Below are 27,512 nucleotides of genomic sequence, written 5' to 3'. Positions count from 1 at the left end.
TGACAATATTAATGTGGTAATAGTAAACTCTGGGAGCGTCTATAGAAAGGTCCCAGAACTGCTCTCATTAATAAACGGTCACAGCGCCCAGATAGTACTAGGGACGGAGAGCTGGCTGAAACTAGATATAAACAGTAATGCAATTCTAATCTCAGATTGGAATGTATACTGCAGAGACAGGCTGGACAGTGAAGGGGAAGGCGTGTTTATAGCGATAAAAGTGCAATAGTATCGAAGGAAATTGGCGGAGATCCGAAATGGGAAATAATTTGGGTGAAGGTCACGGTTAAAGCAGGCTCAAACATGATAATCCGATGTCTCTATAGGCCCCCTGGCTCAGCAGCTGTTGTGGCAGAGCACCTGAAGGAAAATTTGGAAAATATTTCGAGTATATTTCCCGACCATGTTATAGTTCTGGGTGGAGATTTTAATTTACCAGATATAGACTGGGAGACTCAAACTTTTATAACGGGCGGCTGAGACAAAGAATCCAGTGAATTTTTTTAAGTGCATTATCTGAAAACTACCTTGAGCAGTTAAACAGAGAACCGACTCGTGGCGATAACATATTAGACCTTCTGGTGACAAACAGACCCGAACTATTTGAAACAGTTAACGCAGAACAGGGAATCAGCGATCATAAAGCGGTTACTGCATCGATGGTTTCAGCCGTAAATAGAAATATTAAATAAGGTAGGAAAATTTTTCTGTTTAGCAAAAGTGACAAAAAGCAGATTTCACAGTACTTGACGGCTCAACACAAAAGTTTTATCTCAAGTACAGACAGAGTTGAGGATCAGTGGACAAAGTTCAAAACCATCGTACAATATGCATTAGATTAGTATGTGCCAAGCAAGATCGAAAGAGATGGAAAAGAGCCACCATGCTACAACAACCGAGTTAGAAAACTGCTACGGAAGCAGAGTGAACTTCACAGCAAACATAAACTTAGCCAAAGCCTTGCAGACAAACAAAACTTACGCGAAGCGAAATTTAGTGTGAGGAGGGCCATGCGAGAGCCGTTCAATGAATTCGAAAGTAAAGTTCTATGTACTGACTTGGCAGAAAATCCTAAGAAATTTTTGTCTTATGTCAAAGCGGTAGGTGGATCAAAACAAAATGTCCAGACACTCTGTGACCAAAATGATATTGAAACAGAGGATGACAGACTAAAGGCCGAAATACTAAATGTATGCTGTTTCACAGAAGAAGACTGCACTGTAGTTACTTCTCTAGATCGTCGCACAGATGATAAAATTGTAGATATCGAAATAGATGACATAGGGATAGAAAAACTATTAAAATCGGTCAAAAGAGGAAAGGCCGCTGGACCTGGTGGGATACCAGTTCGATTTTACACAGACTTCTCGAAGGAACTTGCCCCTCTTCTTGCAGCGGTGTACCGCAGGTCTCTAGAAGAGCGTAGCGTTCCGAAAGATTGGAAATGGTCAGAGGTCACCCCCGTTTTCAAGAAGGGACATTGAACAGATGTGCAGAGCTATAGACCTATATCTCTAACGTCGATCAGTTGTAGAATTTTGGAACACGTATTATGTTCGAGTATAATGACTTTTCTGGAGACTAGAAATGTACTCTGTAAGAATCAGCATAGGTTTCGAAAAAGACGATCGTGTGAAACCCAGCTCGCGCTATTCGTCCATGAGACTCAGAGGGCTATAGACGCGGTTCTCAGGTAGATGGCGTGTTTCTTGACTTCCGCAAGGCGTTCGAAACAGTTTCCCACAGTCGTTTAATGAACAGAGTAAGAGCATATGGACTATCAGACCAATTGTGTGATTTGATTGAAGAGTTCCTAGATAACAGAACGCAGCATGTCATTCTCAATGGAGTGAAGTCATCCGAAGTAAGAGTGATTTCAGGTGTGCCGCAGGGGAGTGTCGTAGGACCGTTACTATTCACAACATATATTAATGACCTTGTGGATAACATCGGAAGTTCACTGAGGCTTTTGGCGGATGATGCTGTAGTATATCGAGAGGTTGCAACAATAGAAAATTGTACTGAAATGCAGGAGGATCTGCAACGAATTGACGCATGGTGCAGTAAATGACAATAGAATCTCAATGTAGACAAGTGTAATGTGCTGCGAATACACAGAAAGAAAGATCGTTTATCATTTAGCTACAATATAGCAGATCAGCAACTGGAAGCTGTTAATTCCATAAATTATCTGGGAGTAGGCATTGGGAGTGATTTAAAATGGAATGACCATATAAAATTAATCGTCGGTAAAGCAGAAGCCAGACTGGGATTCTTTGGAAGAATCCTAAGGAAATGCAGTCCGAAAACAAAGGAAGTAGGTTACAGTACACTTGTTCACCCACTGTTTGAATACTGCTCACTGGTGTGGGATCCGTACCAGATAGGGTTGATAGAAGAGATAGAAAAGATCCAACGGAGAGCGGCGCGCTTCGTTACAGGATCATTTAGCAATCGCGAAAGCGTTACGGAGGTGATAGGTAAACTCCAGTGGAAGACTCGGCAGGAGAGACGCTCAGTAGCTCGGTACAGGCTTTTGTTGAAGTTTTAACTTCACCTAGGAGTCAAGAAGTATGTTGCTCCCTCCTAGGTATATCTCGCGAAGACACCATGAGGATAAAATCAGACAGATTAGAGCCCACACAGAGGCATACCGACAATCTTGCGAGACTGGAATAGAAGGGAGAACCGATAGAGGTATTCATGGTACCCTCCACTACACACCGTCAGGTGGCTTGCGCAGTATGGATGTAGGTGTAGATATAGATTCAGCTGCTCCTACCGATGGGCTATAAATAACCCACAACACCTCCAAACACCATTCACAAGATTTTCGTATTCTCTCGCTCGCTACGTGCAAACTTTTAGTCCCACAAAAATATTAACAGTCCCTTTTTGTAAGAGATTTAATGTAGTTAAATTTTGTACTTGGATACGTTTTCGCTGGAGGCCGTATTTTTCGAATTAGTTAAGAAAAATGCACAAAAGTGACCTTCAAACATGTTTTCCTTGAATAACTCTTAAACCGTGGCCTCAGCGAAAACGTATGCCAGTAAAAAATTTAACTACAGTGAATTTCCTAATAAAGACCCTGCTAATTTTTTTCTGTACGGCTAATAATTTGTGGATAGCAAAGGAGAGAATATGAAAGGCATTGCAGGTTCCATAAAACCCACCGGCAGTTACAGTTGAATTACCCTGTATAAGAAGCCTTTAAACATCACGATACAGTTCTTTTTTTTTAATAAGAGGGAAGTGCAGTTTACAGAAACAAGGAGTTACTCGGTTAACAAAATAATTGGATGGGATTTTGCTTATAATGCTGCACGTATTAGTCCTTGAGAACATGCGGCACATGATCGTTGTCGTTTCTATCGATGTATCAAAGACCTCTGAAAAAATTTTGTCACCCGTACTGGGCGAATGGTATTGACGTCATCCGGGTCTAAATTTCGGCCGGGGGAGGAACGGAGACAGTATATGCTGAGTCATATGTTATGCCTCGAAGTGTCTTCGTCTGATATTGTAGCCTGCACAGAACTGAAATACATCCGCAATCATGTCCTGAAAAAATATCATTGTGCAGTTCAGCGGATGATGTGAGCGACGTCACCAACTATATTGGGTTAGCCCAACTTAAATAAAGAATATGCACTATGTGATCAAAAGTATCCGGACACCTCAAAAAACATACTTTTTTATATTAGGTGCATTATGCTGCCATCTTCTGCCAGGTACTCCATATCAGCGACCTAAGTAGTCATTAGACATCGTGAGAGAGCAGAATGGCCGGCCGCGGTGGTCTAGCGGTTCTAGGCGCGCAGTCCGGAACCGCGCGACTGCTACGGTCGCAGGTTCGAATCCTGCCTCGGGCATGGATGTGTGTGATGTCGTTAGATTAGTTAGGTTTAAGTAGTTCTAAGTTCTAGGGGACTGATGACCACAGATGTTAAGTCCCATAGTGCTCAGAGCCAGCCAGAGCAGAATGGGGCGCTCCGCGGAACTCACGGACTTCGAACGTTGTCATGTGATTGGGTGTCACTTGTGTCATACGTCTGTACGCGAGATTTCTATACCCCTAAACATCCCTTGGTGCACTGTTTCCGATGTGACAGTGAAGTGGAAACGTGAAGGGACACGTACAGTACAAAAGCGTACAGACCGACCTCGTCTATTGACTGACAGAGACCGCCGACAGTTGAAGATGGTCGTAATGTGTAATAGGCAGACATCCTACCAGACCATCACACAGGAATTCCAAACTGCATCATGATCCACTGCAAATAATATGACAGTAAGGCGGATTTCATGGTCGAGCGGCTGCTCATAAGCCACTCATCACGCCAGTAAATTCCAGACGACGCCTCGCTTGGTGTAAAGATCGTAAAAATTGGAAGATTGGACAGTGAAAAAACGTTGTGTGGAGTGACGAATCACAGTACACAGTGTGGCGATCCGATGTGTGTGGGTATAGCGAAAGCCCGGTGAACGTCACCTCCCAGCGTGCGTGGTGCCAACAGTAAAATTGGAGGCGGGGTTGTTACGGTGTGATCGTGTATTTCATGGATGGGGTTTACACCCCTTGTTGTTTTGAGTGGCACTATCACATCACAGCACAGATCTACATTGATGTTTTAAGCGCCTTCTTGCTTCCCACTGTTGAAGGGCAATTCTGGGATGGCGATTGCATCTTTCAACACGATCGAGCACATGTTCATAAATAACGGCCTATGTCGGAGTGGTTACACGACAATAACATCCCTGTAATGGACTGGCCTGCCCAGAGTCCTGACCTGAATCATGTAGAACACCTTTGGGATGTTTTGGAACGCCGACTTCGTGCCAGGCCTCAATGAGCGACATCGGTACCTCTCCTCAGTGCAGCACTCCGTGAAGAATGGGCTACCATTCCCCAAGAAACCTTCAAGAACCTAATTGGACTTACGACTGCGAAAACGGAAACTGTCATCAAGGCTAAGGGTGGGCCAACACCATACTGAATTCCAGCGTCAGCGATGGAGGACGTCACGAACTTGTAAATCATTTTCAGCCAGGTGTCCGGATACTTTTGATCACATAGTGTCGGAGGCGAGGCTAGCGTCCTACGTTGTTTGATTGTTTTGTATTAAGCAGTGTACAGACACACTCAGTGATGTCGGATTCTTTTATACCAATATCGGCGATCAAACCATGTGTATCTATTACGGTGGAGACTTCGAAATTTGGGAAGATAAACACAATCCATGGGATGAACATGCTCTCTGGTTTTCTAAGTACTGGTTTGCGGATCTTGTGAAGGGTAAGATTTTATGGATACTATGTGTCAGAACAAATATATACTAGTAATAGAAAAGCCTGCAGCTAATATTAAACCTACCATAAGCCTTAAGGAAACTGTAACGGTTGTTTGTCGTAAATGATGTGCATTGTCTTCTGAACACCATGTGAGTAGTAGACAAAGCCGATTCTGGGAGAATATCAAATTGATCTGCTAATTAATTATACTGGTCAGTTAAACTACCCACCTCCTCTTGCTGTGTCGTTCTGCTAAGTGGTTTGTGACCTTCTGGGAAAAATCATTGCTCCTGAGATCCCCCCTCCCCACCCCTCTGGGAAAAGAGATGTCGATTCTGGCACACTTTTGATATCAAATTAATTGACTAATTAATTAATACCCCCTCCCCATCTTGGAAATTCCCAGTTCATCATAGGTCCCTCATCTCATTCTCCATCCCCCTAATGGTAGGAAATCCACAAATCGACGGGAAATTCAAAATTTCATGTTAAATACAAATGGTAATTATATTGTATTGCAGAGGACTAATAATGACAGATTATTTATTTATAGAAATTCAGTTTGCATATCTCTCGTGTGATAGGATGTGGGTACCGTAGTTCATCATCTTTGGAATACTACCATAGTCTACAAAATCACAATCCAAGATGGCCGTGTTGCAGTCTAACGGCCCTAATCCTATTGGCGGGAAAAATTTCGTCAATAACTGCTGAATGTAGAGCACTAGAGAGTTGCTCCAGCCAGTTTAGTCAATAGCCCTGTATGGTAAGGGTGGGTGGTAATAATAATAGAACAGCAAGCTATCACAAAAGTGCAGACGAGTAGCCTCCTGCCGATCTACAAGTGAATAGCTTCTGGGAGGAACATAAGGCTGGGTAATAGTATTACAACAGCGACACTCTGTCCCAGTGTGGCTATAAATCCCTGCCCCTATATACAGAACTCCTGTAGCAACATCATTGGGGAATGAAACACACTTACACTTATTTATGTGTTGCAGTTTGCATCCCAGCCAACAAAAACATGGGAATTCATAATACGATATTTTTTTACAGATGTAGCGTTCATAACCTTAATTTAACACGGCATCTTGCGACGGTACCTAGGTGTCACAGCTGGGTAGTTGCTCTTCCAAACAGCAGTCCATACGAGCAAACCAGGTGCTTCTTTACCTGTTATTACTCGTACTTTAGGTAATTGGGCTATGCGTGGCTCTGTTTGAAAGTAGTAGCTCGATGTAGTCATAGGACCGAGCCGCACACGTCTGGTTTCATGCCCCGCAGCTAATTCCTTTGCAAATGATAACCTGAAGCTATGATCCTGCAACAGATAGTGTATACATTGCCTAAAATCGCGAATTAATAAAATACACAGAAATATCAAAGATAAACGAATAATTTTTTAAAGAAAAAAGGGTCTATTCTAACGTCTGTAATTGATCAAAACGACAGAGAATTACGTTGAATAATGTTCATTTAAGAGAAGACGTCTCAAATAAACCGGAAGTGGTCCTACGATATTCAGTTAAAATACAGACAAAAAATACCCTTATCAAATGCAGTAACGTTACATTGACAGCGTTACGAGAATGGTAACAAACTACCCAAACTAAATAGTTATCTAAGATAACCGAAAACTAAGTGCATTTCGTGTTCACAATACACGAAATCTTCGCCAGCTCAAAACAACTGAGACTTCATCATGCTGAGTCACAAATTATCACACACGATACAAAGAGTAGTAACTCATACTCTCCTCACTTTCAGTTCCGTAATACAACAAGCGGATTAAGTTAGTCCTACTCTGGAGCACGTTTAAACATCTCGAAATATAAAGTCCCTTCAAAAGTTTCAGTGTTATACCGGCCGTTCACTGCCCAGAAACAACCACCCATATGTCTGAATCATGCACGCTATTCTAGACAATTCTGTCTTCTTTCAGAACCCATCAAAGGTGTCCAGAATCGCTTCCTTGAGTTCTTAATTTGAGAAGTCCCAGTCTCCACTTGACTCCAGTAGTGTTCCGCCACCGTCCAACTCTCATTGGTTGAAGTCCATCCCTAACAACAATACATCGTAATTAAGCTCTACAGACATGATTTCATTAAAGTTGCCCACTTCTCGCATTAAACTAATGCATTACGACAATATTTAAATAAAAGAAATGTTATAAACATGCGGTTACATTCAGATCATTTACAACAAATGTAAGGAGTAGTCGGTTCATAGATAAATAACCCAGTATTCTTGTGCAAGTGCGCTCACGTTTAATGACAACGAATTGTAGTTAAATTTTATTTAAACAATTATTTATGCCTTATTGAGTGAAGCGTCTTTCGGATCTCATTTCAATAGTGGTGTCTGCTAACACATGCGATTGACCACATTTAAACTAGCACTGCTTTTTAATACCGCTTGCCCTCAACATTTAAATAAAGTTACTGGAAAAACAGTGAACTGCTCATTAAATAGCTACGTAAGTATTAAAACATGTGAGGTATTCATGCTTTATTCATTAGCCGTGTAAATGTGGAGAATATGACGTTCTGACAAACATCTGCATCATAAAGATATAAAAGACCTAACAAATTAGTAAATAAAATAGATGCTGGTACGCAGCTTTCTGGGATAATAGCCATAGTGCAATGCTATCGTGAGATATCGTTCGCTGAAATCGCATGAAACGATTAAAAGTTGTTAATTCAGAGGTGCACTTGTAAATGTTTATTCACTGTGAAATATTAAGTTCTATAGTTTTAAAGATATTGAAATATTCTTGCGTCATTGGATGTGCCTCATTTTTCTGCGAACGCAGAAGTATTCAGATTTGCATTAATATTTGACATAAGTCATTGTTGAATCTCAAAGAACTGTAACATGGCTATTTTAAGAGTGTCTGTCACACTGCCCTTTCTTGAAGCATATTCTGCAAAAAGGCAATGCAAGCGTCAACCGTCGAAATTTCCAGCTTGAGAATTTTCCCCGCTTCCTGTCCTTTTGCTGACGCCATTGTACTTGGCTCGCCTGGAGCGACCACGTGTCGTCATCCTCCCGCCGATTCGCACCCAGCACAGCAAGCATATTCATCTCTTACCAATACTGGAAGGCCGATTAGCTCGCCTAAATACGTATAACGTTACTATCGCAAGACAAAAAAACTGACTAGTCACGTCCAGTCTAGTCCAACGTCATCTACGAAGTGTATTGCGTACCTGAAGAGATCTAGCTGGCCTAGAACTTTTCTTTTTAACTGCCACTCGCAATAGACTTAAGCCGTGGGTTCCAGTCGCCCACACCTCGTGGCCACTCCTGCCGCTTGCCCCATGGCACAGTGGAAGACAAGCAGGTGCGACTTGGATTAACTGCAGTTCCACCCCTGACATAGACTCCTCATGTTAAAAAATCCGCTTTACCCAATGCGAAATGGGGATTTTGTTTCGTCAATAAACCGCGAATTTCTCACACGAAATGTAGGTCCCTTCTTCTTAAATGAGTTACTTTCGATGACAGAAGAAATCGGAGCATACAGGCATTTTCACATCGGGAAAAGAAGTTGTGAGAATCCTACATAACACTATGGCACAGGATAAATTTTCCCTAAGTATTCCCTCATCAGGTAGAAAAATCTGTTAATATCATCTTATTAGCTGACAATTCCTGCATCACTAGGCTAAAAATTAAGCTCATTTCTGGCTGACGACGGAGTGCTAATATCTGCCTCTGTCACAGGATGCTTCCTCAGTTTCGAATTCTCTTAAAGTAATAAAATGCGTTGTCCTCTACGAGATCTCTCAAGGTAGTAGCGCAAAGGAGTTGTGATGTCAGGTTTTTACTACAGATCACTTTATAAATTCGGTAATGTAGCTGATTTAATTGCAATCATCATCTCTCCCTGTGTAGTTGGGAAATATAAATTCCGTTACGAGATCCTGTCGCAACGAGAAAATGCCAATCACCACTCCAACTGACGAATCATACTTGTGGTACACTCGCCCTCAAAACCACCCACCCGTCGGCACATCAATGATAACAAACTGATTCACTAATTAATTAAATTGATCAAGAGAGTCCCTTTGCATAGTGAGTAATTTTTTTCTTGCAGTTGGGTTACACTCGTCAGGCAACCATTACAGACACTTACGTGACATTTCTGGAAGCTTCCAACAGGCTAGGTAGTCACTTCCTCTACTACCAAAATATGTGGTAACCGTCATCAAATAGCTGAAGATATCCAACGCTAATTGCGTTCTGCCTCTGGGTTGCCTTGTCATGCTGGTGGATGTAAGTCACTTACAATTCTGGAATACTGCTCCCTGCTGAGACCTCTCAGTCTAGGGGGCAGTAGAATGTTTGACTATCTCTTCGATCCCAACGACGCCTCCGCCTTCATCCCCGCCCCCTCCATTGGGTCACATGTGAACAGCTGCCACCACTGCCACCAGTTTGCGATCCTCCGCCCTCGTGTCAAGACTGTATCGCTCCCAGCCGATGACTCACCACTCGCCATGCTGTACAGCTGTTAATGATTCCAGACTGGTAAAAGTTACCCTATCTTTCTCAGAAGGACTGGGTGTTTGAAAGTCACTGGGGTAAATACCTGTACGAGTCTGGAGACCTAGATTACCCTTCGAATACAGCCCCATAGAAGCGTTCCTATTGGTTGCCACTAAATTTGTGAGCAAATGCTCCGAGAATTCAAATGGGAATCCCTGGAGGAAATACGATGTTATTCTCAAGGAACGTATTGAGAACCGACGTTTGAGGCTGACTCTCCCTCTCTCCCCCGGCCCCTCTCCCTCATCCCCCTGCCCCGTTAATCTTATATCATACAACGGATTGAAATTACAAGCTATAAAAATTCGCTAACGTCACCTGATAGAGAACTCAATAAGATTGTACCGCGTCTTTCTCTACTGATACGAAGAAAACATGTACCGTTTGCGTGTCGACATAGAGCATATGTGGTGATCTCATTAAATATCACGTGTTGGTCCACTGGAGCAGGTGACAAGTGATCGAAGTCGCTTCCGCAGGCCCGTATAAAGTTTTGTCGCCTATACTGGAGGAAGACGGTATCCCACAATCTATCATACGCGATAGAGGATTTTTGTGTTGTTGTTTCATAATCAGTTTGATAAATTTTTGCTGTAACACATCCAAGCAGGGTATGACAACAGCTGTGTACACAGCCATACATTAGATTGTGTCAGGTGCTAAACCAACATTAACAAGTTTAGATCGATCGGCTCTCACTGGAAGCTGGCCATCGCCCGTTGTAAGGCATGCGTAAGACAGAGGCAGTGTTTCTTATTGACAATAAAATGTAGAAGCCATCACAACATATGGAAACTGGAGGAGTTTGCTGCATTGTGAAGCGTTTCAAAACATCTATCTGAAGGTGATGATGACTGATGTTCCACAGTGATGGGGGTAGCAGATATCTGTGTTCCATTTTCGAAGAGACCAAGAGCATTGATACCTTATATTAGTGGTGCATAGTGCACATAGGGATATTATAACTAATTAAGCTTGTTCATTACGAATCGCTTAGAACCCGTGACTGTAAATACATAAAACTGCAACCAGTCATTTTTTGAATAGTTCTTCATTATTCCGTGAATCGGTTTTCGAACGTTTTCAGGTTCATCTTCAAAGGGTTTTCTGGAAATTATATCACTATTTCTAGCATAATGCTGCTAGAGTCTGTGAGAAGACGATGAAACATGCTTTAATGTATCGCCATGAGTATTGTTTATCTGACGATATGGACGCAAAATTTTAGTTTTGCCCTTACTACGACAGCACGGGCGGTTTTTTTCTGTTAGTGTCCATACGTCTGCTTCCATTTTGAAGGCCAGTTGGTACATCACTTTCACACAATCTATATGCATTTACACTCTGATAGCGAAACTTCGTCAGCATCCAGCGTGTGCTGTACAGCTGTTCCTTGTAACAAAGATCTTGACAAAAAGATATGGCGTAGACCTACTTTGTTCAGAGATGTGATTTGATTTTGTTTGCATGTATTAAAGTCGATATACAGGCAAATACTTTAATTAGACTGGCATTAACACGAGAACACAAAATAAAACAAATAAATAAATGAATGAAATACTACAAGGACGAAGTGATCTGATATCTTATTCCTACTCGTATATTAACGTATACTACTGTCAATTTATGAGCAAATACTTTAATCAAGATTGACATCAACATGAATGCCCAGGAATAAACTAATACAGAGTTACAGTGTTTGCAAAGAGATGCAGCTGTGCATGAGCCAAAGATGACAATTACTGTGGTTCTGTGATGCAGGACGTGTCAGAGGTTAACCTGATATGAACAGATTTTTCTACGTGATGAGAGAATTCTTAGAGGAAATATATCCAATGTCATAGTGTTGTACAGGATTTCCACAACAAGTAACGATACTTAAGTGATGTGAAAACGTGTGTATATTCCGATTTCTTCTGTCTTCGAAAATGACTCGTTTAAGAGAGAGGAATCTACATTTTGAGTGAGAAATTGTAGGCGTATTGACATAACAACATCCACATTTCAGGTCGATTACAGCAGGTTTTTTTAAACTGAGGAGTCTGTCAGGAGTGGGACTTCTGTTAGTCAAAGTCACGCCGACTTGTCTCGCATTATGCGAAGGCCAGTGGCAGGAGCGTCATAAGTGGTCGGCAACTAAAAGCCGTGACTTACGTTGTCGCGAGTGGCAGTTACAAAGAAATTTCCGGCTGGCCATGTCTTCAGGTATACAATACACTCGGTAGATGGCGCGGGACTAGACGGGAGATGACTTATCAGTTTTTGTTTTGAGATATCGTGTACAAGAAAGATAATAAGCACTACATTTATAAAAAAAAATATCATACAATGAATTTCCCTTGTTTCTGTTGGCTAGGATGCGACTTGCAGCTCGTAAATAGGCATAAGTGTGTTTCATTCCCCAATGAAGTTTCTGCAGGAGTTCTGCATATAGGGGTAGAGATTTATAGGGGCATGGGGACTATTACCAACTACTGTACTTTCTATCCCACTGCCAGCGTACCCCAGGGCTCTGTCCTTTCCCCTCTCCTCTGCATCCTATATACTGCCGATATGGTCAAACCTTCCCTGCCTGTTCATCTCCTCCAGTTTACTGATGACATTGCCTTCCTGGCCATTTATCCTACCCTTCAACAGTCTCAACGTACCCTTCAAAACCACCTCGACCAGTTCATTGCTTGGTGCAACCAGTGGCTCCTTCGCATCAACCCTACCAAGGCCCAGGTAATCATAATAGGTCGTACTACCCAGTCCTTCTGGCTCGACGATATTTACCTCGCCATTTATGATCATCCTATCCACATCACTCCTACCCTGAAATACCTTGGCCTCAACCTTTACCATCAACTCACCTTGACTCACCATTTCTTTACAATCCAACACAAAGCCCACAATAGACTGCACCTCATAAAATTCCTGTCCGGCCGGACATGGGGACTGCATCCTTCCACCATCCCTCACACCTACAAATCGTTAATCTGCCAGTGTCACTTGGATTTCGGTCTGTCCCAGATTCCCTGAAGCACTCCAAATCCTAGAACACCATGCACTCTGCCTCGCCTACCGCATCCGCCTTCCATCCCCTATGTGCATCCTCTACAACCTCATTCCCTTCCCCCATCTTCTTCTTTTCCTCGAACACATCAGCACCCCGTACATCGTCCGCCAACTCGATCCCCCCCACCCACCCAGTGGTGTCCCCCTTCCTCTCCACCCACAAACTGTTGCTGTGCCTTTACTATTGTGCCCCACTCTCTCTCTCTGTCTCCACACCTTACACCTCCTTTGCCAATGCAACTTCCAGCACCTGCCCCACCCAGATGATGAACTTCACCCTGATATCTACTCCTTCTACCAAGTCTAACCCCACCTTTCCCCTCCTCCTCCTCCTCCTCCTCAGGGCTCCCTCTCCCCTCCTCTTCCCTTCCCCTAAGCGATTTTCCTCCCTCCTATGCCCCTTCTTTACCGTTCCCACCCTCTGTATCTCTGCACTCCCTCCTGACTTCAAGAAAATGGTTCAAATGGCTCTAATCACTATGGGACTTCACTGAGGTCATCAGTTCCCTAGACTTAGAACTACTTAAACCTAACTAACCTAAGGACATCACACACATCCATGCCCGAGGCAGGATTCGAACCTGCGACTGTAGCAGTTGTGTGGTTCCAGACTGAAGCGCCTAGAACCGCTCGGCCACCTCGGCTAGCTTCTGTTGCTTACAGTGGTTTTTTAAGTGTCACTTGCTTTGTGTGTTTTTATACTGTGGCAGACATTTGACTTGTGTGGGTGACTTGAGTGTATTTTAAGTGCTCCACAAATCGCCGACTGTGTTGTTTTAATTGTATGTTGACTTTTTAACCATCCCGCAATGAGCATCCCCGTGTTAGTGTATATTTTAACTTCCATTGTCTCCATTTACTGTGTTTTTATATCCTCCTTTTTCCTCCCCTTTTATATGTCAGTTTGCTCTTTTATTAATTGTATGCCACTCGGCTGAAGAGCGGCGGATTGTGCAGCTGCCAGCCCTCCCCTGCCCATAAAGAAGAAAAAAAAACTGCACTGGGTCAGTGACTCTCAGTTCTAATGTTATTACCCATCCTTATGTTCTTCCCAGGAGCTGTTCATTTGCAGATCAGCAGAAGGCCACTCGCCTGCACTTCAGTGGTTGTTTGTTGTTCTATTATTATTACCACCCCTCCTTCCCATACAGGGCTACTGGCGAAACTGGCTGGAGTAACCCACTAGTGCTAGTCTAATAGCGAAAACATCCTGTCAAAGCAGTTATTGACGACATTGGCTGGCCGGAGTGGCCGTGCGGTTCTAGGCGCTACAGTGTGGAACCGAGTGACCGCTACAGTCGGAGGTTCGAATCCTGTCTCATGCATGGATGTGTGTGATGTCCTTAGGTTAGTTAGGTTTAATTAGTTGTAATTTCTAGGCGACTGATGACCTCAGAAATTAAGTCGCATAGTGCTCAGAGCCATTTGAACCATGTGACGACATTGGATAGAGTCACTGTCTAGTGCTCGATCAGTGGTATTTACTCCCCCCCCCCCCCCCCAACTCTCATGCTCCATATACATGGGAAAAAATTTGGATTTTCCCATCAGTTTTTGACCTTCCCGCCAGTAGGAGTAGGAGGAGGGGAGTAGACTGCACCAGTATTCTGTTTCTGCCATCTTGGATTGTGATGCCATAATGTGTGTCAATATTCCTAAATTGATGAAAAAAGAAACTACTCTACACCCTACCACACCAGTGACATGCAATTTGAATTTATATAAATAAACAATTTACTGTTATTATGTCCTGTGCAATAAAATGTAATTGGTATTTGAATTTATGACGAAATGTTGAATTTCCCGCCTATGTATAGATTTCCCGCCAAAAACGGTGTCAGAGAGGGGAGTGGAGGTACTCTCCGATAGGCTGGTGATTACCCATCGGAAGATGGGTAATTAATTTATCAGTTTAATTAATTAGTCAATTAATTTGATATCAGAAGTGCACTGGGATCGGCATCCCTTTTCCAAGAGGGGTGGGCGGGTTTCTCAGAAGGACTGATTATCGCCAGGGGGTCATAAATCAACCCTCAGTGATGATAAACTACTTAGCAGAAGAATAGGTTAAGGGGGAGGTGTGTTTTAATTGGTAACTTTAATTAATTAGTATACAAATTTGATACCAAAAGTTTCCCAGGATTTGCTTTGCCCTACTGTTCATGTGACTGTATTGGTTATCGACACAGTTCACCTGTGTGAAAGTTGCTTCCTTGAAGAGATGGGAGTGCTGTTTTCTGTTCACACACATTCCTCTTTACTCCCCTATCCTCATACCTTTTATGTCGGAATATATTTTAGCTTCAGTAGGAGCATTTTTTTCATAATAAGTTCAGTATCGATGAGTAGCTTTGACATATAAAATGTTTAACTGATTCATTTTCAGTTGTCATTATGTTTTTTCTAATAATGTTCAACAAAAACTGAAAAATGTGATAACTGCTAGGTCTCTCGAACACAACAACAAACGAAACATCTCCAGACACATGCTGTCGTGACAGGCTGCAATCTTGTCGAGGGAAGGCCTTTCTGCACAAGCGCCCTTATAATGCTTTGTCATAGAAGCCTCAGCTGTGCTACAGTCGTTTCAGAAGTACTCACGTTGATGTCTTAGCCATCAAATTCATTTGATCTCAATGTATCTTGGACACTATTGGTCGTCAGCTCTCCACCTGCATCTTGGGGAAAGGGTGAACATTAGATGCCAGATACAGCTGGAAACTTATAAAAATCCTCTGTAGCATTGTTTCATTAGCATGCTCGATCTGCTGACAATCTTAAACCATCATGTGGTGAGCAGTGTAAGTCGTAATAGCAGACCCTCGCTATCATGAACGTAAAAAAAATCTTGCTGATTAAACGACTTCCCACAAAAACTTCCTTTTTCAAGTAACTACACCTTCATTCGTCAGAAATGATTTGTAAATCATATGGAAATAATTGATATCTATTTCTGGCAGTTAATTCACTGCACGTCATCTGCAATACTTCCGAATACGTGTACGATGCCGCCAAATTTCTTCGATTGCAAACCTGTGACTCTTTTCGCTTATCTAGTTTACAACAGATCAAGACCACTTGGCACTTGAATGTTCAAGACGTTCTCGCTATTTCTAGAACGATGGGAAAACGAGGTCTATATGCCTCCATATGAGCCCTAATTTCTCTTATCTTCGTTGTCCTTGCATTAAACGTTAAGTTGGCGGCAGTAGAAACGTTACGCAGTCAGCTTCAAATGCTGGTTCTCTAAATTTTCTCAATAGTGTTCCTCGAAAAGAACGTTGCCTGCCCTACAGTGATTACCATTTTATTTCCCAAAGCATCTCTGTAATATTTTGTGTTGTTGAAACGTACCAGTCACAAATCTAGCAGTCCGCCTCTGAATTGCTTCGACGCCTTCCTGATTAGCATCTGAACTCGCATTCGAGAGGAATATGGTTCAAACCCGCACCCGGCCATCCTGATATAGGTTTTCCGTGATTTCCCTAAATCCCTCCAGGAAAATACCGGGACGGTTCCTTTGAATGATCAAGACCTATTTCCTTCCCCATGCATGACACAATCCGAGCTTTTGCTCCCTCTATAATGACTATATCGACGCGGCGTAAAACACAATCTTCCTTCCTTTCCTTTCGAAGTCTTCCTTTAATGAGACCTGGTGCGGATCCCAAACACTGGAACATTACTCAAGGATGGATCGCACTAGTGCCCTGTATGTGGTCTCTTTTACAGATGATGCACACTTTGGTAAAATTCTCCAAATAAACCAAAGTCGACCATTCACCTTCCATACTACAGTCCTTACATGCTCGTTCCATTTCATATGGCTTTGCAGTGTTACGCCTAGATATTTAATCGATGTGACTGTGTCAAAAAATTGTTCAAATGGCTCTGAGCACCATGCGACTTAACTGCTGAGGTCATCAGTCGCCTAGAACTTAGAACTAATTAAACCTAACGAACCTAAGAACATCATACATATCCATGCCAGAGGCAGGATTCGAACCTGCGACCGTAGCGGTCGCTCGGCTCCAGACTGTATCGCCTAGAACCGCACGGCCACTCCGGCCGGCGACTGTGTCAAGAAGCACGCTACTAATGTTGCACTCGAACAATATGGGTTTATTTTTCCTACTCATTTGCATTAACTTACATTTTTCTACATTCAGAACTAGGTGTCATCCATAACACCAACTAGAATCTTTGTCTAAGTCATCTTACCTCCCCGTGCACCACAGAATCATCAGTAAAGAGCAGCATATTGCTGCTCACTGTGTCCGCCAGTTACTAGTACTACACCATGCGGCACATGGTCCAAATTACGTCTCTCTGTGAATATATTGTAGTCTTACCCAAGAGACTACACTCCTCTTAAAACAAAAAGTGCAGGACACATTTTGGGCGTAAAGTTCTGCTATTAGTTGTGTTCGTATCACCTAAGTATTCAAAGCAGAGTTTGACTGGTTTGCCACACAGGTAGTGCCATTCCATTTTGTGCAGCAGTTTCCAGTACGAGACCATCTTTGTGAACCTGCGAGTACTGCAACACAAAAACTCCAATATTATGAATCGGGCACCTTCTATACTAGTTAAGGGGAACCAAGATCACTTGGACTCTCACTGTGGACTATTATGTCTCTTCCTATTAGTAGTGGACCTGTTCTTGTAACTGAGGTACTACGAAAGACCTTGTGTTTCAATGACGTCAAATTTTCATATGACAAACCACTGAGAGGAACGGGAAGTTGCTCTCCTCTGAGATCACCCTTCATACATTTGAAATGTGTTTTCCACTCTCTTTGACCGAAGTACAAAAAAAATGAACAGACCTTTTTTGGTCCATTATTAAAAGTTTACTAGTCAGTGTAGATAGTAAACGTTTTGAAAGCTACCACATTAATTAAACCAACTTTCGGGGACATTTCAATGCTTAGAACTTAGTCAAAATGTATTTAACTTTCGTAAGTTCTAGAAAGCTTGTGGAAACAATATAGAGTACCCAAGACGAAAGAAAGTTCTACAAAAACTAGTTTGACTTTTTTTTAAAAAAAATGACGCCCCGTAATGTTTTCCTCGCAAAACGTTGATGCAAAGAAACCAAACTGTTGTGGGTTCCCATATAACGAGATTAATTTTCAGGTTAGTAGCTGACAATTAAGGCAATACCTTTAGACACTATTTATATGTCGTATTTGTACCACATTCTTCTTCGCGCCGATGGAGACTTGTGCTGAAACACGCTGGTAATTAACGAACGTCATCTGTTTTGTACTCTAGGTAAACACTCTAATTCTTTTATTTACCTAATTCACTCAGCTCCTACCTCCCCTGTCATCACAAGAATTTGCTTCCCAAATGCATTAACGTGTATACTTTCTCCTAACACTAGAAATGTCTAGTTTGATTTACTTTCGAATTGTTTCAGTTATAACACTCAATGGGTTTTTTGTTTGTTTCAGATGGTGCGGGGCCATCAGGTGGCAACGCCAAAGAAGCAAGACGAGGTATGGGACCAAATCATTTTAATGATTTATCTATTAATACAGTGACGGAAGAAAATCGCAACAGCAAAAAGGAATTTTGCGACATAAACGAAAGTTGATAGTCTTGTTTCTACAACTGAAAGATGATGTCTATTCACATTTCGCGCCAGTTGCGTAAGAGTGGCAATAGTAGCGCTACCATGAAGATACGAGTCAGGACTGCTTTAAATACACGTTGTAGCGGCAGTGAGCGATACTTACCTTTGAGATTGGTCGTGATGAGCTGATGTTAGTCAAGAATGGCTAAAAGGCGACAAAGACGCCATTATCAGCACCTCATTGAGTTTGAACGTAGTCATTTAAGAGGGCTACGAGCAGCTGGTTGTTCCTTTCTGCGATATTGCATAAAGGCTTGGTAGGAATGTAGCCGCTGTACGTGTTAGTTATCAACGGTGGTCACGAGAATGCACGATGGCAAGAATACCGGACTCCGGACGGCCACGTGGCACTACCGGGAGGGATGACCGCCATGTCCGTCGTGGGGCTTGGCACATCCTACTGCGTGTGCAGTTCCGTAGCAATGTGAGCATCAGTCGGGACTACAGTGACAACGAATTTTACAAACGGGTTGCCCCTTCAAAGTGAGCTCCGAACCACAGGCCCCGTAGCGTGCAGTCCACTAACCCCGAACCACTGCCATTTGCGACTTCAGTGGTGTCAAGCAAGAGCACATTGAAGTGCAGGGTAGAGGTCTGTTGTGTTTTCTGATGAAAGCTGATTTTCGCCTCTGTGCCATTGATGGCTGTATGTTGGGTAGGAGGCGGCCTGTTGAGGGCCTGCAACCAACATGTCTGCGTGCTACACGTAGAATTACCGGTCCGGGGTGCGATTTCACATGACAACAGAAGAACTCTCGTGGTTATCTCAAACATCCTGACTAAAGATTTGGACCTCAATCTGGTCATTCGTCCTGTTATGCTGCCATTGATGAAGGGGTATTCAAGGGGTTGGTTTTCAACAAAAATGGTTCAAATGGCTCTGAGCACTATGGGACTTCTGAGGTCATCAGTCCCCTAGAACTTAGAACTATTTAAACCTAACTAACCTAAAGACATCACACACATCCATGCCCGAGGCAGGATTTGAACCTGCGACCGTAGCGGGCGCGCGGTTCCAGACTGGAGCGCCTAGAAACGCTCAGTCACCCCGGCCGGCTGTTTTCAATACTATGTCGGTCGCCTACATACCGCTGTTGTAACCCAACAAGCTTTACAGAGTGTGAACATATTGCCTTGGCCTGCTTGATCAGGATATCTGTCGCCGACAACCAGCATTATCCGTCCCTGTGTTGACCCACAAAAGGCAAATGGCATGGACTTTCATCCAACAAACTGACATCCGGCACCGGTGCAACATAATACATGCACGTTTGGATGCTTTCATTCAACATTCTGGGGATTACACCGGTTATAAATGTAACAGATTTTCACATTTACAGTGGCTTATCTCGTGCTTACATTAACATATGATGTTGAAATGTTAATCACTTAAATATGTTACCTAGAGAAATGTATTCCCGAAATTTCATTTCTCTATATTAATTTTTTTGTGTTGCAATTTCTTTCTGTCAGTGTAGATATGTGGTGTCTTACGCCGGATATGTCCAACAGAACAGGCACAACAGGTACATATATAAGCCACGACGGCTCTAGGTACTTTCAGTGCGGATGCGCCACATCTTCCGAACTCGTGCGGGACTTAGCGAATGCTACTAGCAGTGGGGCTCGCCCTCTGTAATAAAAAACTGAGTAAAGGAATCAACGGTCAACTTGGATGGATGTCTTGTGACGTCAGCCTAGACCAAACGCAACGAACAATACCGAAAAAAAAAATGGCCGAGGTGGTTAAGGCAACCGTTCTAGAGAAGCAGAGCATCCAATTTCGAGACTCGGCTCAGCAGAATTTTAAACCTTCACCACTGACTTATTTCAATTCCTGTAGGCGGCAGAAGTCCTGATTTTTCTTCGTATTATGTCATTTTAATGAAGGGGCCGGTGATTAGTCTCAGCTTTGTAATTTAATTATAGCAGGTTGACTAAAAACGCATTTAAGTTGAGACGAATTTGGGAGAAACTGGAAGTGTATTGAACCCTGTTCCGTTATTTCTGAAGTTTAAAGGCTTTTTTCTTTCTTCGTCTTAATGATGATGAACATAGATCAAATCAAAAATGGTTCAAATGGCTCTGAGCACTATGGGACTCGACTGCTGAGGTCATTAGTCCCCTAGAACTTAGAACTAGTTAAACCTAACTAACCTAAGGACATCACAAACATCCATGCCCGAGGAAGGATTCCAACCTGCGACCGTAGCGGTCTTGCGGTTCCAGACTGCAGCGCCTTTAACCGCACGGCTACTTCGGCCGGCTGAACATAGATCAACACCCTTTTTATTTCCTCGTTGTCAAAGATATAATTATATTATGGACAAGTCTGCATCTCGCATAGTCTACCTCTACAACTACAGTGTGTCTCACTTACGGCCCATAGGAAGCAATACCCACAACGCAGACTGCGATCGTCGCATGACGCTCTGGTTCGTTGTTCAGAGCATTTTAGGTGGCCTATTGATTTCAGTCGATTATATAACTGGACAGCGAAGGAGTGGTCTTAGAAGTCAGAGATAATCGTTGGATCATTTGGTGCTTGACACGACCTCATACAAACTGAAACTGGAATCTTACAAAGTAATAGTAGTGCAGCGGCGATGAAGTCCACTATTACCATTTGACGTCAGTACTGCAACTGACTAATGCAGTCTGTGTGTAATGGAAGCCGGCAGCGGTGGCCGTGCGATTCTAGGCACTACAGTCCGGAACCGCGTGACTGCTACGGTCGCAGGTTCGAATCCTGATTCGGGCATGGATGTCTGTGATGTCCTTAGGTTAGTCAGGTTTAAGTAGTTCTAAGTTCTATGGGACTGATGACCTTAGATGTTGAGTCCCATAGTGCTCAGAGCCATTTGAACCATTTGTAATGGAAGGATAATCTTGAAACGATATCATTCTCTGATGAAGCATGGCTACATTTATCTGGGTACATGAGATCGCAGAACAATCGTCCCTGGAATTCTGAAAACTCTCATCAAATACAGTAAGAGCTTATGCTTGATGTGAAAACAGGAGAGTGTGCGTAGTGCGTGCAATCAGTGCAACCCGAAGAATTGCACCGAATTTTTTCAAAGCCATCTGTACCTTCTGATGGGTATGTCAACAATATACTCTAACTTCTCGTATTACCTATCATAAAAAACACCTCGTAATCGCACTGGCGGCGTGTGCCCATGCAGCGCACTACATGAAATAAACATTGCGCTAGTTCCCTTAAAAATGAGTGCAATATGTTTCTCCAGTTACGTTCCAAGACCACTACAAACTCATCTAGTTTATTCTCGGCTATGACCAGTATGTCAACTGCTACAGTCCGACCAATGGGCCGAAGCCTCATTAGGGGTCCGCAGCTCGTGGTCGTGCGGTAGCGTTCTCGCTTCCCACGCCCGGGTTCCCGGGTTCGATTCCCGGTGGGGTCAGGGATTTTCTCTGCCTCGTGATGACTGGGTGTTGCGTGATGTCCTTAGGTTATTTAGGTTTAAGTAGTTCTAAGTTCTAGGGAACTGATGACCATAGCTGTTAAGTCCCATTGTGCTCAGAGCCATATGAACCATCTTGCGTAGAACTGACTTCGTGTCGGTGTGCCAGTCTGTTTCAAAACAAGCTGCCGACGGTGGCGCGGAGTACTTCTGTGGGCGTGTCTCGCTACTTCCGTCTCGTTGGTGTGGCCAGCGACGCTCCGATAGCAACGAGCATCTTTGTGGTCTCGATAACAGGTGCCAGCGCTACACCTACGGACTACATCACAGATTGTTTCTAAGCAAGCAGCATACGTAGAATTAAGAAAATTCGAACGTTTCCCTCTGAAAACCGATTATTGCAACTTTCCTAGTAGATTTCACGAGATAACAGGCTTTGTTCTACTACTGTCATCCTCTCTGCTACTCTCTCTCTCTCTCTCTCTCTCTCTCTCTCTCTCTCTCTCTCTCTCTCCCTCTCTCCCCCTGCTCCTCCCCCTCCCCCTCCCCCTCTCCCTCCCCCTCCCCCTCCCCCCCTCAACACACACACACACACACACACACACACACACACATACACACACACACACAACGGTTCCCAGCTTGCCTAGAATGCGGACGTGGCGTTCTTTACTCAACTTGCCTGAGAAAGAATGAGCATCTCTGCAGTTTAGGACTTAGCAAATGGAACGATTGAGCTAGGAGATAGAAAGTTATGGTTAAGCTATGTACTGAGCAAGATAGCTACGAGTAAAGAGACGCGCGCAGCCTTGCAGCACCACGAGGTCGGCCGACGTCCACAAAACGACGCCGCTCCGCCACGCTGTATTCGGTGATATTGCGCCCGCTCTGGCCACTGATTAATTTGTTGGATCACGTCAGCGAAGTTTCCACGAGGGTTTCATGGGCCGTGTATTGTAGAATTCTTCTCGCACTTCGCATTACGCCTGGGTCAGTCGATAGGAATTACTTTTGATTTATCGCGCTTTACTCCACGCAAACGCAATTTATTACCACTGCCTGTTAGGAGAGTCATGTAATGTGATGATTGAAGGTCGTGAGTTAAAATAAATCTGTGCTAATCGACTGCAATCGTTTTCAATCAAGTAGTTGAAATCCCAAGTCACTTTCTTAATTAATTTTATGTTACATTTGCATCTGGTGTTCAATAGCTGAATATAACATCAATGTGCACCCCTTTTTAACTAAAAAGGGATCAATTCTGAACCAGTTAATGTCAACACTGCCACCGCAGTTCAATCAGGAGTCACAGGGCCATATTACTTTTTTGCGTTATTCGATATTGCAGCAGTTTTGCACTCTCTGTTGATCTGTTAGTCAATTAGTTGGGGTGAACACACGCCAAAACCAGCTAAGTGGCAGGTGGGGTGTTACAACTTCAGCAACCGCCGATATTGGGACAGGAGCATACCGCCAATTCCAAGGCAAAACTTCAGGAAGTAGGCACTGTGCAAGTGAATTTAAAACCTCGGTTTGCAGAGTAGTTACAGAAAGATAGCACACACACACACACACACACACACACACACACACACACACACACACACACACACACACCAGATCGCGCCCGGACTGTAAACATTAGCGCCACCACACAGCCAAAGATTACAAGCGACACAAATTACCTATAGTGAATATCAGTTACCAACAATTGAGAAAGCATTAACTCTGTCCCTCTGCTTTTTGACAAGGGAGTGAGCAGGATTCTTTGCAGAATTTAAGAAAAAACCTCTACTTGAATTTACAAGGTTATTTGCTAATTTATTTTCAAAAGCTTCTGTAATAACACTAACCTAATAGCTGGAAAAGCATGCAAGAATCTCCATGTTATATTCCAAAGGATGACCGGCGCCAAGATAATGTTCAGCAAAAGTAGATTTGCGCGGCTGTTGTAAGCTTGGATGACGCTTGTGGTCATCCACGGGCGCGATATTCTGGCCAACAAACGAAGTGTCACAACTGGAAGGAACATGTTAGACACACGCCTTACGCAGTTCAAGAACGTCCTTAACGGAAGCTAAAAGGACCCTAAAATTTAGATTGTGGTCGAAAAACACATTTCACCTCATATTTCCGCAAAATACGACGACTCTTGTTGAGATTGATCCCTGTGTAAACCCAAAAGACTGTAGACATTGATGCCAACTCGGTGTTAGTATGCCTCACGCGATGCACCATTATTGTCAAAAGCGCAATGCACGTTTGAACTGCCTGTCAGTATAACTGTTCTCACTAAAGGTCACCTCAAGATGAGCTAACTCACCTGACACTGTCAACGTCTGCGATGACGTTGGCCCTGCAAACCAGAGTACGTAGTACCCCTCACGCTGAGCCGGATGCCGGCCGCGGTGGCCGTGCGGTTCTAGGCACTTCAGTCCGGAACGGCGTGACTGCTACGGTCGCAGGTTCGAATCCTGCCTCGGTCATGGATGTGTGTGATGTCCTTAGGTTAGTTAGGTTTAAGTAGTTCTAAGTTCTAGGGGACTGATGATCTCAGATGTTGAGTCCCATAGTCCTCAGAGCCATTTGAACCAAGCCATCATTTGTCATCACCATCGTGAAACGAATATTCGGAAAGATTGAATTTATATGCCGCTCTGCTGCTCGAGACAATCTCACTCCTTACTGATACAAAATCAGAACCCCTTTCTGTTCAGCACAGACGTCTTCTAATTTGTGTCAAATTCTTTGTATGGAAGCGAATTCTCTTGTTTCGATTGAACCAGGTCAGGAGCTCTACAGTTTAGCGATTTTTTCAGTTTTTTCAGATGCCTTAATCAATTTAATGGTTAAGTTTATCCATTACGGATATTGTAGCATTAGATGGCCGGTGTGGCCGAGCTGTTCTAGGCCCTTCAGTCTAGAACCGCGCGACCGCTACGGTCGCAGGTTCGAATCCTGCCTCGGGCATGTATGTGTGTGGTGTCGTTAGGTTAATTAGGTTTAAGTGGTTCTAAGTTCTAGGGGACTGATGACCTTAGATGTGAAGTCCCATAGTGCTCAGAGCCATTTGGCCCATTTGAACTTAGCATTAATTGAATGCGAATACAGACAACAGAGACCAGCCACTTATGAAATATTTATTTTCTTAAACTAGTTTTATAGCTTTTTCACGCTCGTCTTCTGGTGGAAAACGCAGAAGTTAGATTCGTATACCGGCGTGTGTCAACATGGGCTTTATTTCAGTTAACATCCCGTGGCAGCAAACATTTTAAATTCTTATTATATTTTAAATTCTTATCATATTATAAATTTTTATCAGCCACAGAATTAATCACTTTTCACTCTAAACACTGACAGCCACCTTAAATCCACCAGCATTCATCTGGTTCAGTACAGAAGTGAGAACAAATCTTTCTTAACAACTGTGAATTTCACGAGAGAGGCAATTTTCTGTAAATGCAAACATTTTAGGTTAGGTTTAACCGTGACTGTTATTGACATTAAATGAAACAACAAGTTTACTGTTACCAGTCACCGTTTTATTTATTTCCACGACGCGTTTCAAAGGTTTAAACCTCTCTCTCTCTCTCTCTCTCTCTCTCTCTCTCTCTCTCTCTCTCTCTCTCTCTCTCTCTTCCTCGGCCTCTGCCTCCAGCCTCTCACTTCTGTCTATTAATCCCAATCAAATATTCTCATCTATGTATAATTTTACTGCTGTATCCAATGTGATTATTGTACTTAACGTCTGTAACATTTCACCTGATTTGTTACTAACAAGCATGAAGTTTAAGCCATTTTAACATTTCACTTGATTGTATAAACGCGAACGAAGGTTAAGCTGTTTCAACTTGTCAAAATCGGATTTATATGCCACCTGAAGTACACACACATATATTCGACACCTCAAAGCAAACACCTCCAAATCCTTTAAATATTTATTCTGTAATAATGTTGTTACGATGTATATTCTTTGTACTTTGCGATTATGTCATACTAACTAATGTAAATCCACCCAATGATGGAGGTTTAAACCTTTGAAACGCGTCGTGGAAATAAATAAAACGGTGACTGGTAACAGTAAACTTGTTATTTCATTTAATTAGAGGCAATTTTTGTGTCAGCATATTGTTAAATCGGCATACTACAAAACTACAAATAAGATATATGAATCTGATAACGGTTTCCCCCTAAGCTACACAAGCTCCACAAATACATTTTTATTAATACAAAAACTGACAAGTGCGCAATCTTCCTACATATGTTACTGCTGTTTGTTATCTGATACAACCAGTGTGGTTTCCAACGAGGTGATGTACCATCGCGTTTCATTCTGAAAGCCTCGAAAGTGGTTAACGGTAACTTTCCCCAATAGTTGACTGATAGAAAAACGTTTATTGCCTGTTGCGTGAGCACGGCGGAATCCGGATGTACGTCCATCGGATTATTTTGTAAAGAGCCATGAAAAGAAATTGCTTATTCCCTGAAACTTCGTGATGTAAATTATTTGCGAGGAAGGATAGCACGTCCGATCAAGGCAGTCAGAATCTGTTGTTGTTGTTATGGTCTTCTGTCCTGAGACTGGTTTGATGCAGCTCTCCATGCTACTCTATCCTGTGCAAGCTTCTTCATCTCCCAGTACCAACTGCAACCTACATCCTTTGAATCTACTTTGTGTATTCATCTCTTGGTCTCTCTCTACGATTTTTACCCTCCACGCTGCCCTCCAATACTAAATTGGTGAACCCTTGATGCCTCAGAATATGCCCTACCAACCGATCCCTTCCTCTCGTCAAGTTGTGCCACAAATTTCTCTTCTCCCGAATTCTGTTCAATACCTCCTCATTAGTTATGTGATCTACCCATCTAATCTTCAGCACTCTTCTGTAGCACCACATTTCGAAAGCATCTATTCTCTTCTTGTCTAAACTACTTATTGTCCACGTTTCACTTCCATACAAATGCTTTCAGAAACGATTTCCTGACGCTTAAATCTATACTCGATGTTAACAAATTTCTCTTCTTCAGAAACGCTTTCCTTGTCATTGCCAGTATACATTTAATATCCTCTCTACTTCGACCATCATGAGGTATTTTGCTCCCCAAATAGCAAAACTCATTTACTACTTTAAGCGTCTCATTTCCTAATCTAATTCGACTACATTCCATTATCCTCGTTTGTTTTTGTTGGTGTTAGTCTTATATCTTCCTTTCAAGGCACTATCCATTCCGTTCAACTGCTCTTCTAAGTCCTATGCTATCTCTGACAGAATTACAATGTCATCGGCGAACTTCAAAGTTTTTATTTCGTCTCCATGGATTCTAATTCCTACCCCGAATTTTTCTTTTATTTCCTTTACTGTTTTCTCAATATACAGATTGAATAACATCGGGGATATGCTACAACCCTGTCTCACTCCCTTCCCAACCACTGCTTCCCTTTCATGCCCCTTTCTAAGATTAGTCGTATGGTCAGTATTCCCTCACGTGTTCCAACATTTCTACGGAATCCAAACTGATCTTCCCCGAGGTCGGCT

General features: G+C 42.9%; 1 protein-coding gene across 1 annotated transcript in view; it reads left to right on the top strand.

Annotated features, from left to right (window-relative positions):
* The window catches only part of LOC126470921 (collagen alpha-3(IX) chain-like), a 159,841-nt gene that overhangs the window by 27,519 nt on the left and 104,810 nt on the right, over nt 1–27,512 (top strand). Inside the window, exon 2 of the mRNA XM_050098952.1 lies at nt 18,366–18,410. Coding sequence (XP_049954909.1) covers nt 18,366–18,410 — 45 coding nt within the window. The remainder of the gene's footprint in view (nt 1–18,365; nt 18,411–27,512) is intronic.

This window comes from Schistocerca serialis, chromosome 3, assembly GCF_023864345.2.
Source record: "Schistocerca serialis cubense isolate TAMUIC-IGC-003099 chromosome 3, iqSchSeri2.2, whole genome shotgun sequence".
NCBI classification, from domain to species: domain Eukaryota; kingdom Metazoa; phylum Arthropoda; class Insecta; order Orthoptera; family Acrididae; genus Schistocerca; species Schistocerca serialis.
The sequence above is the reverse complement of the archived record's forward strand: the minus strand, read 5'-3'. Positions and strand labels throughout refer to the sequence as shown.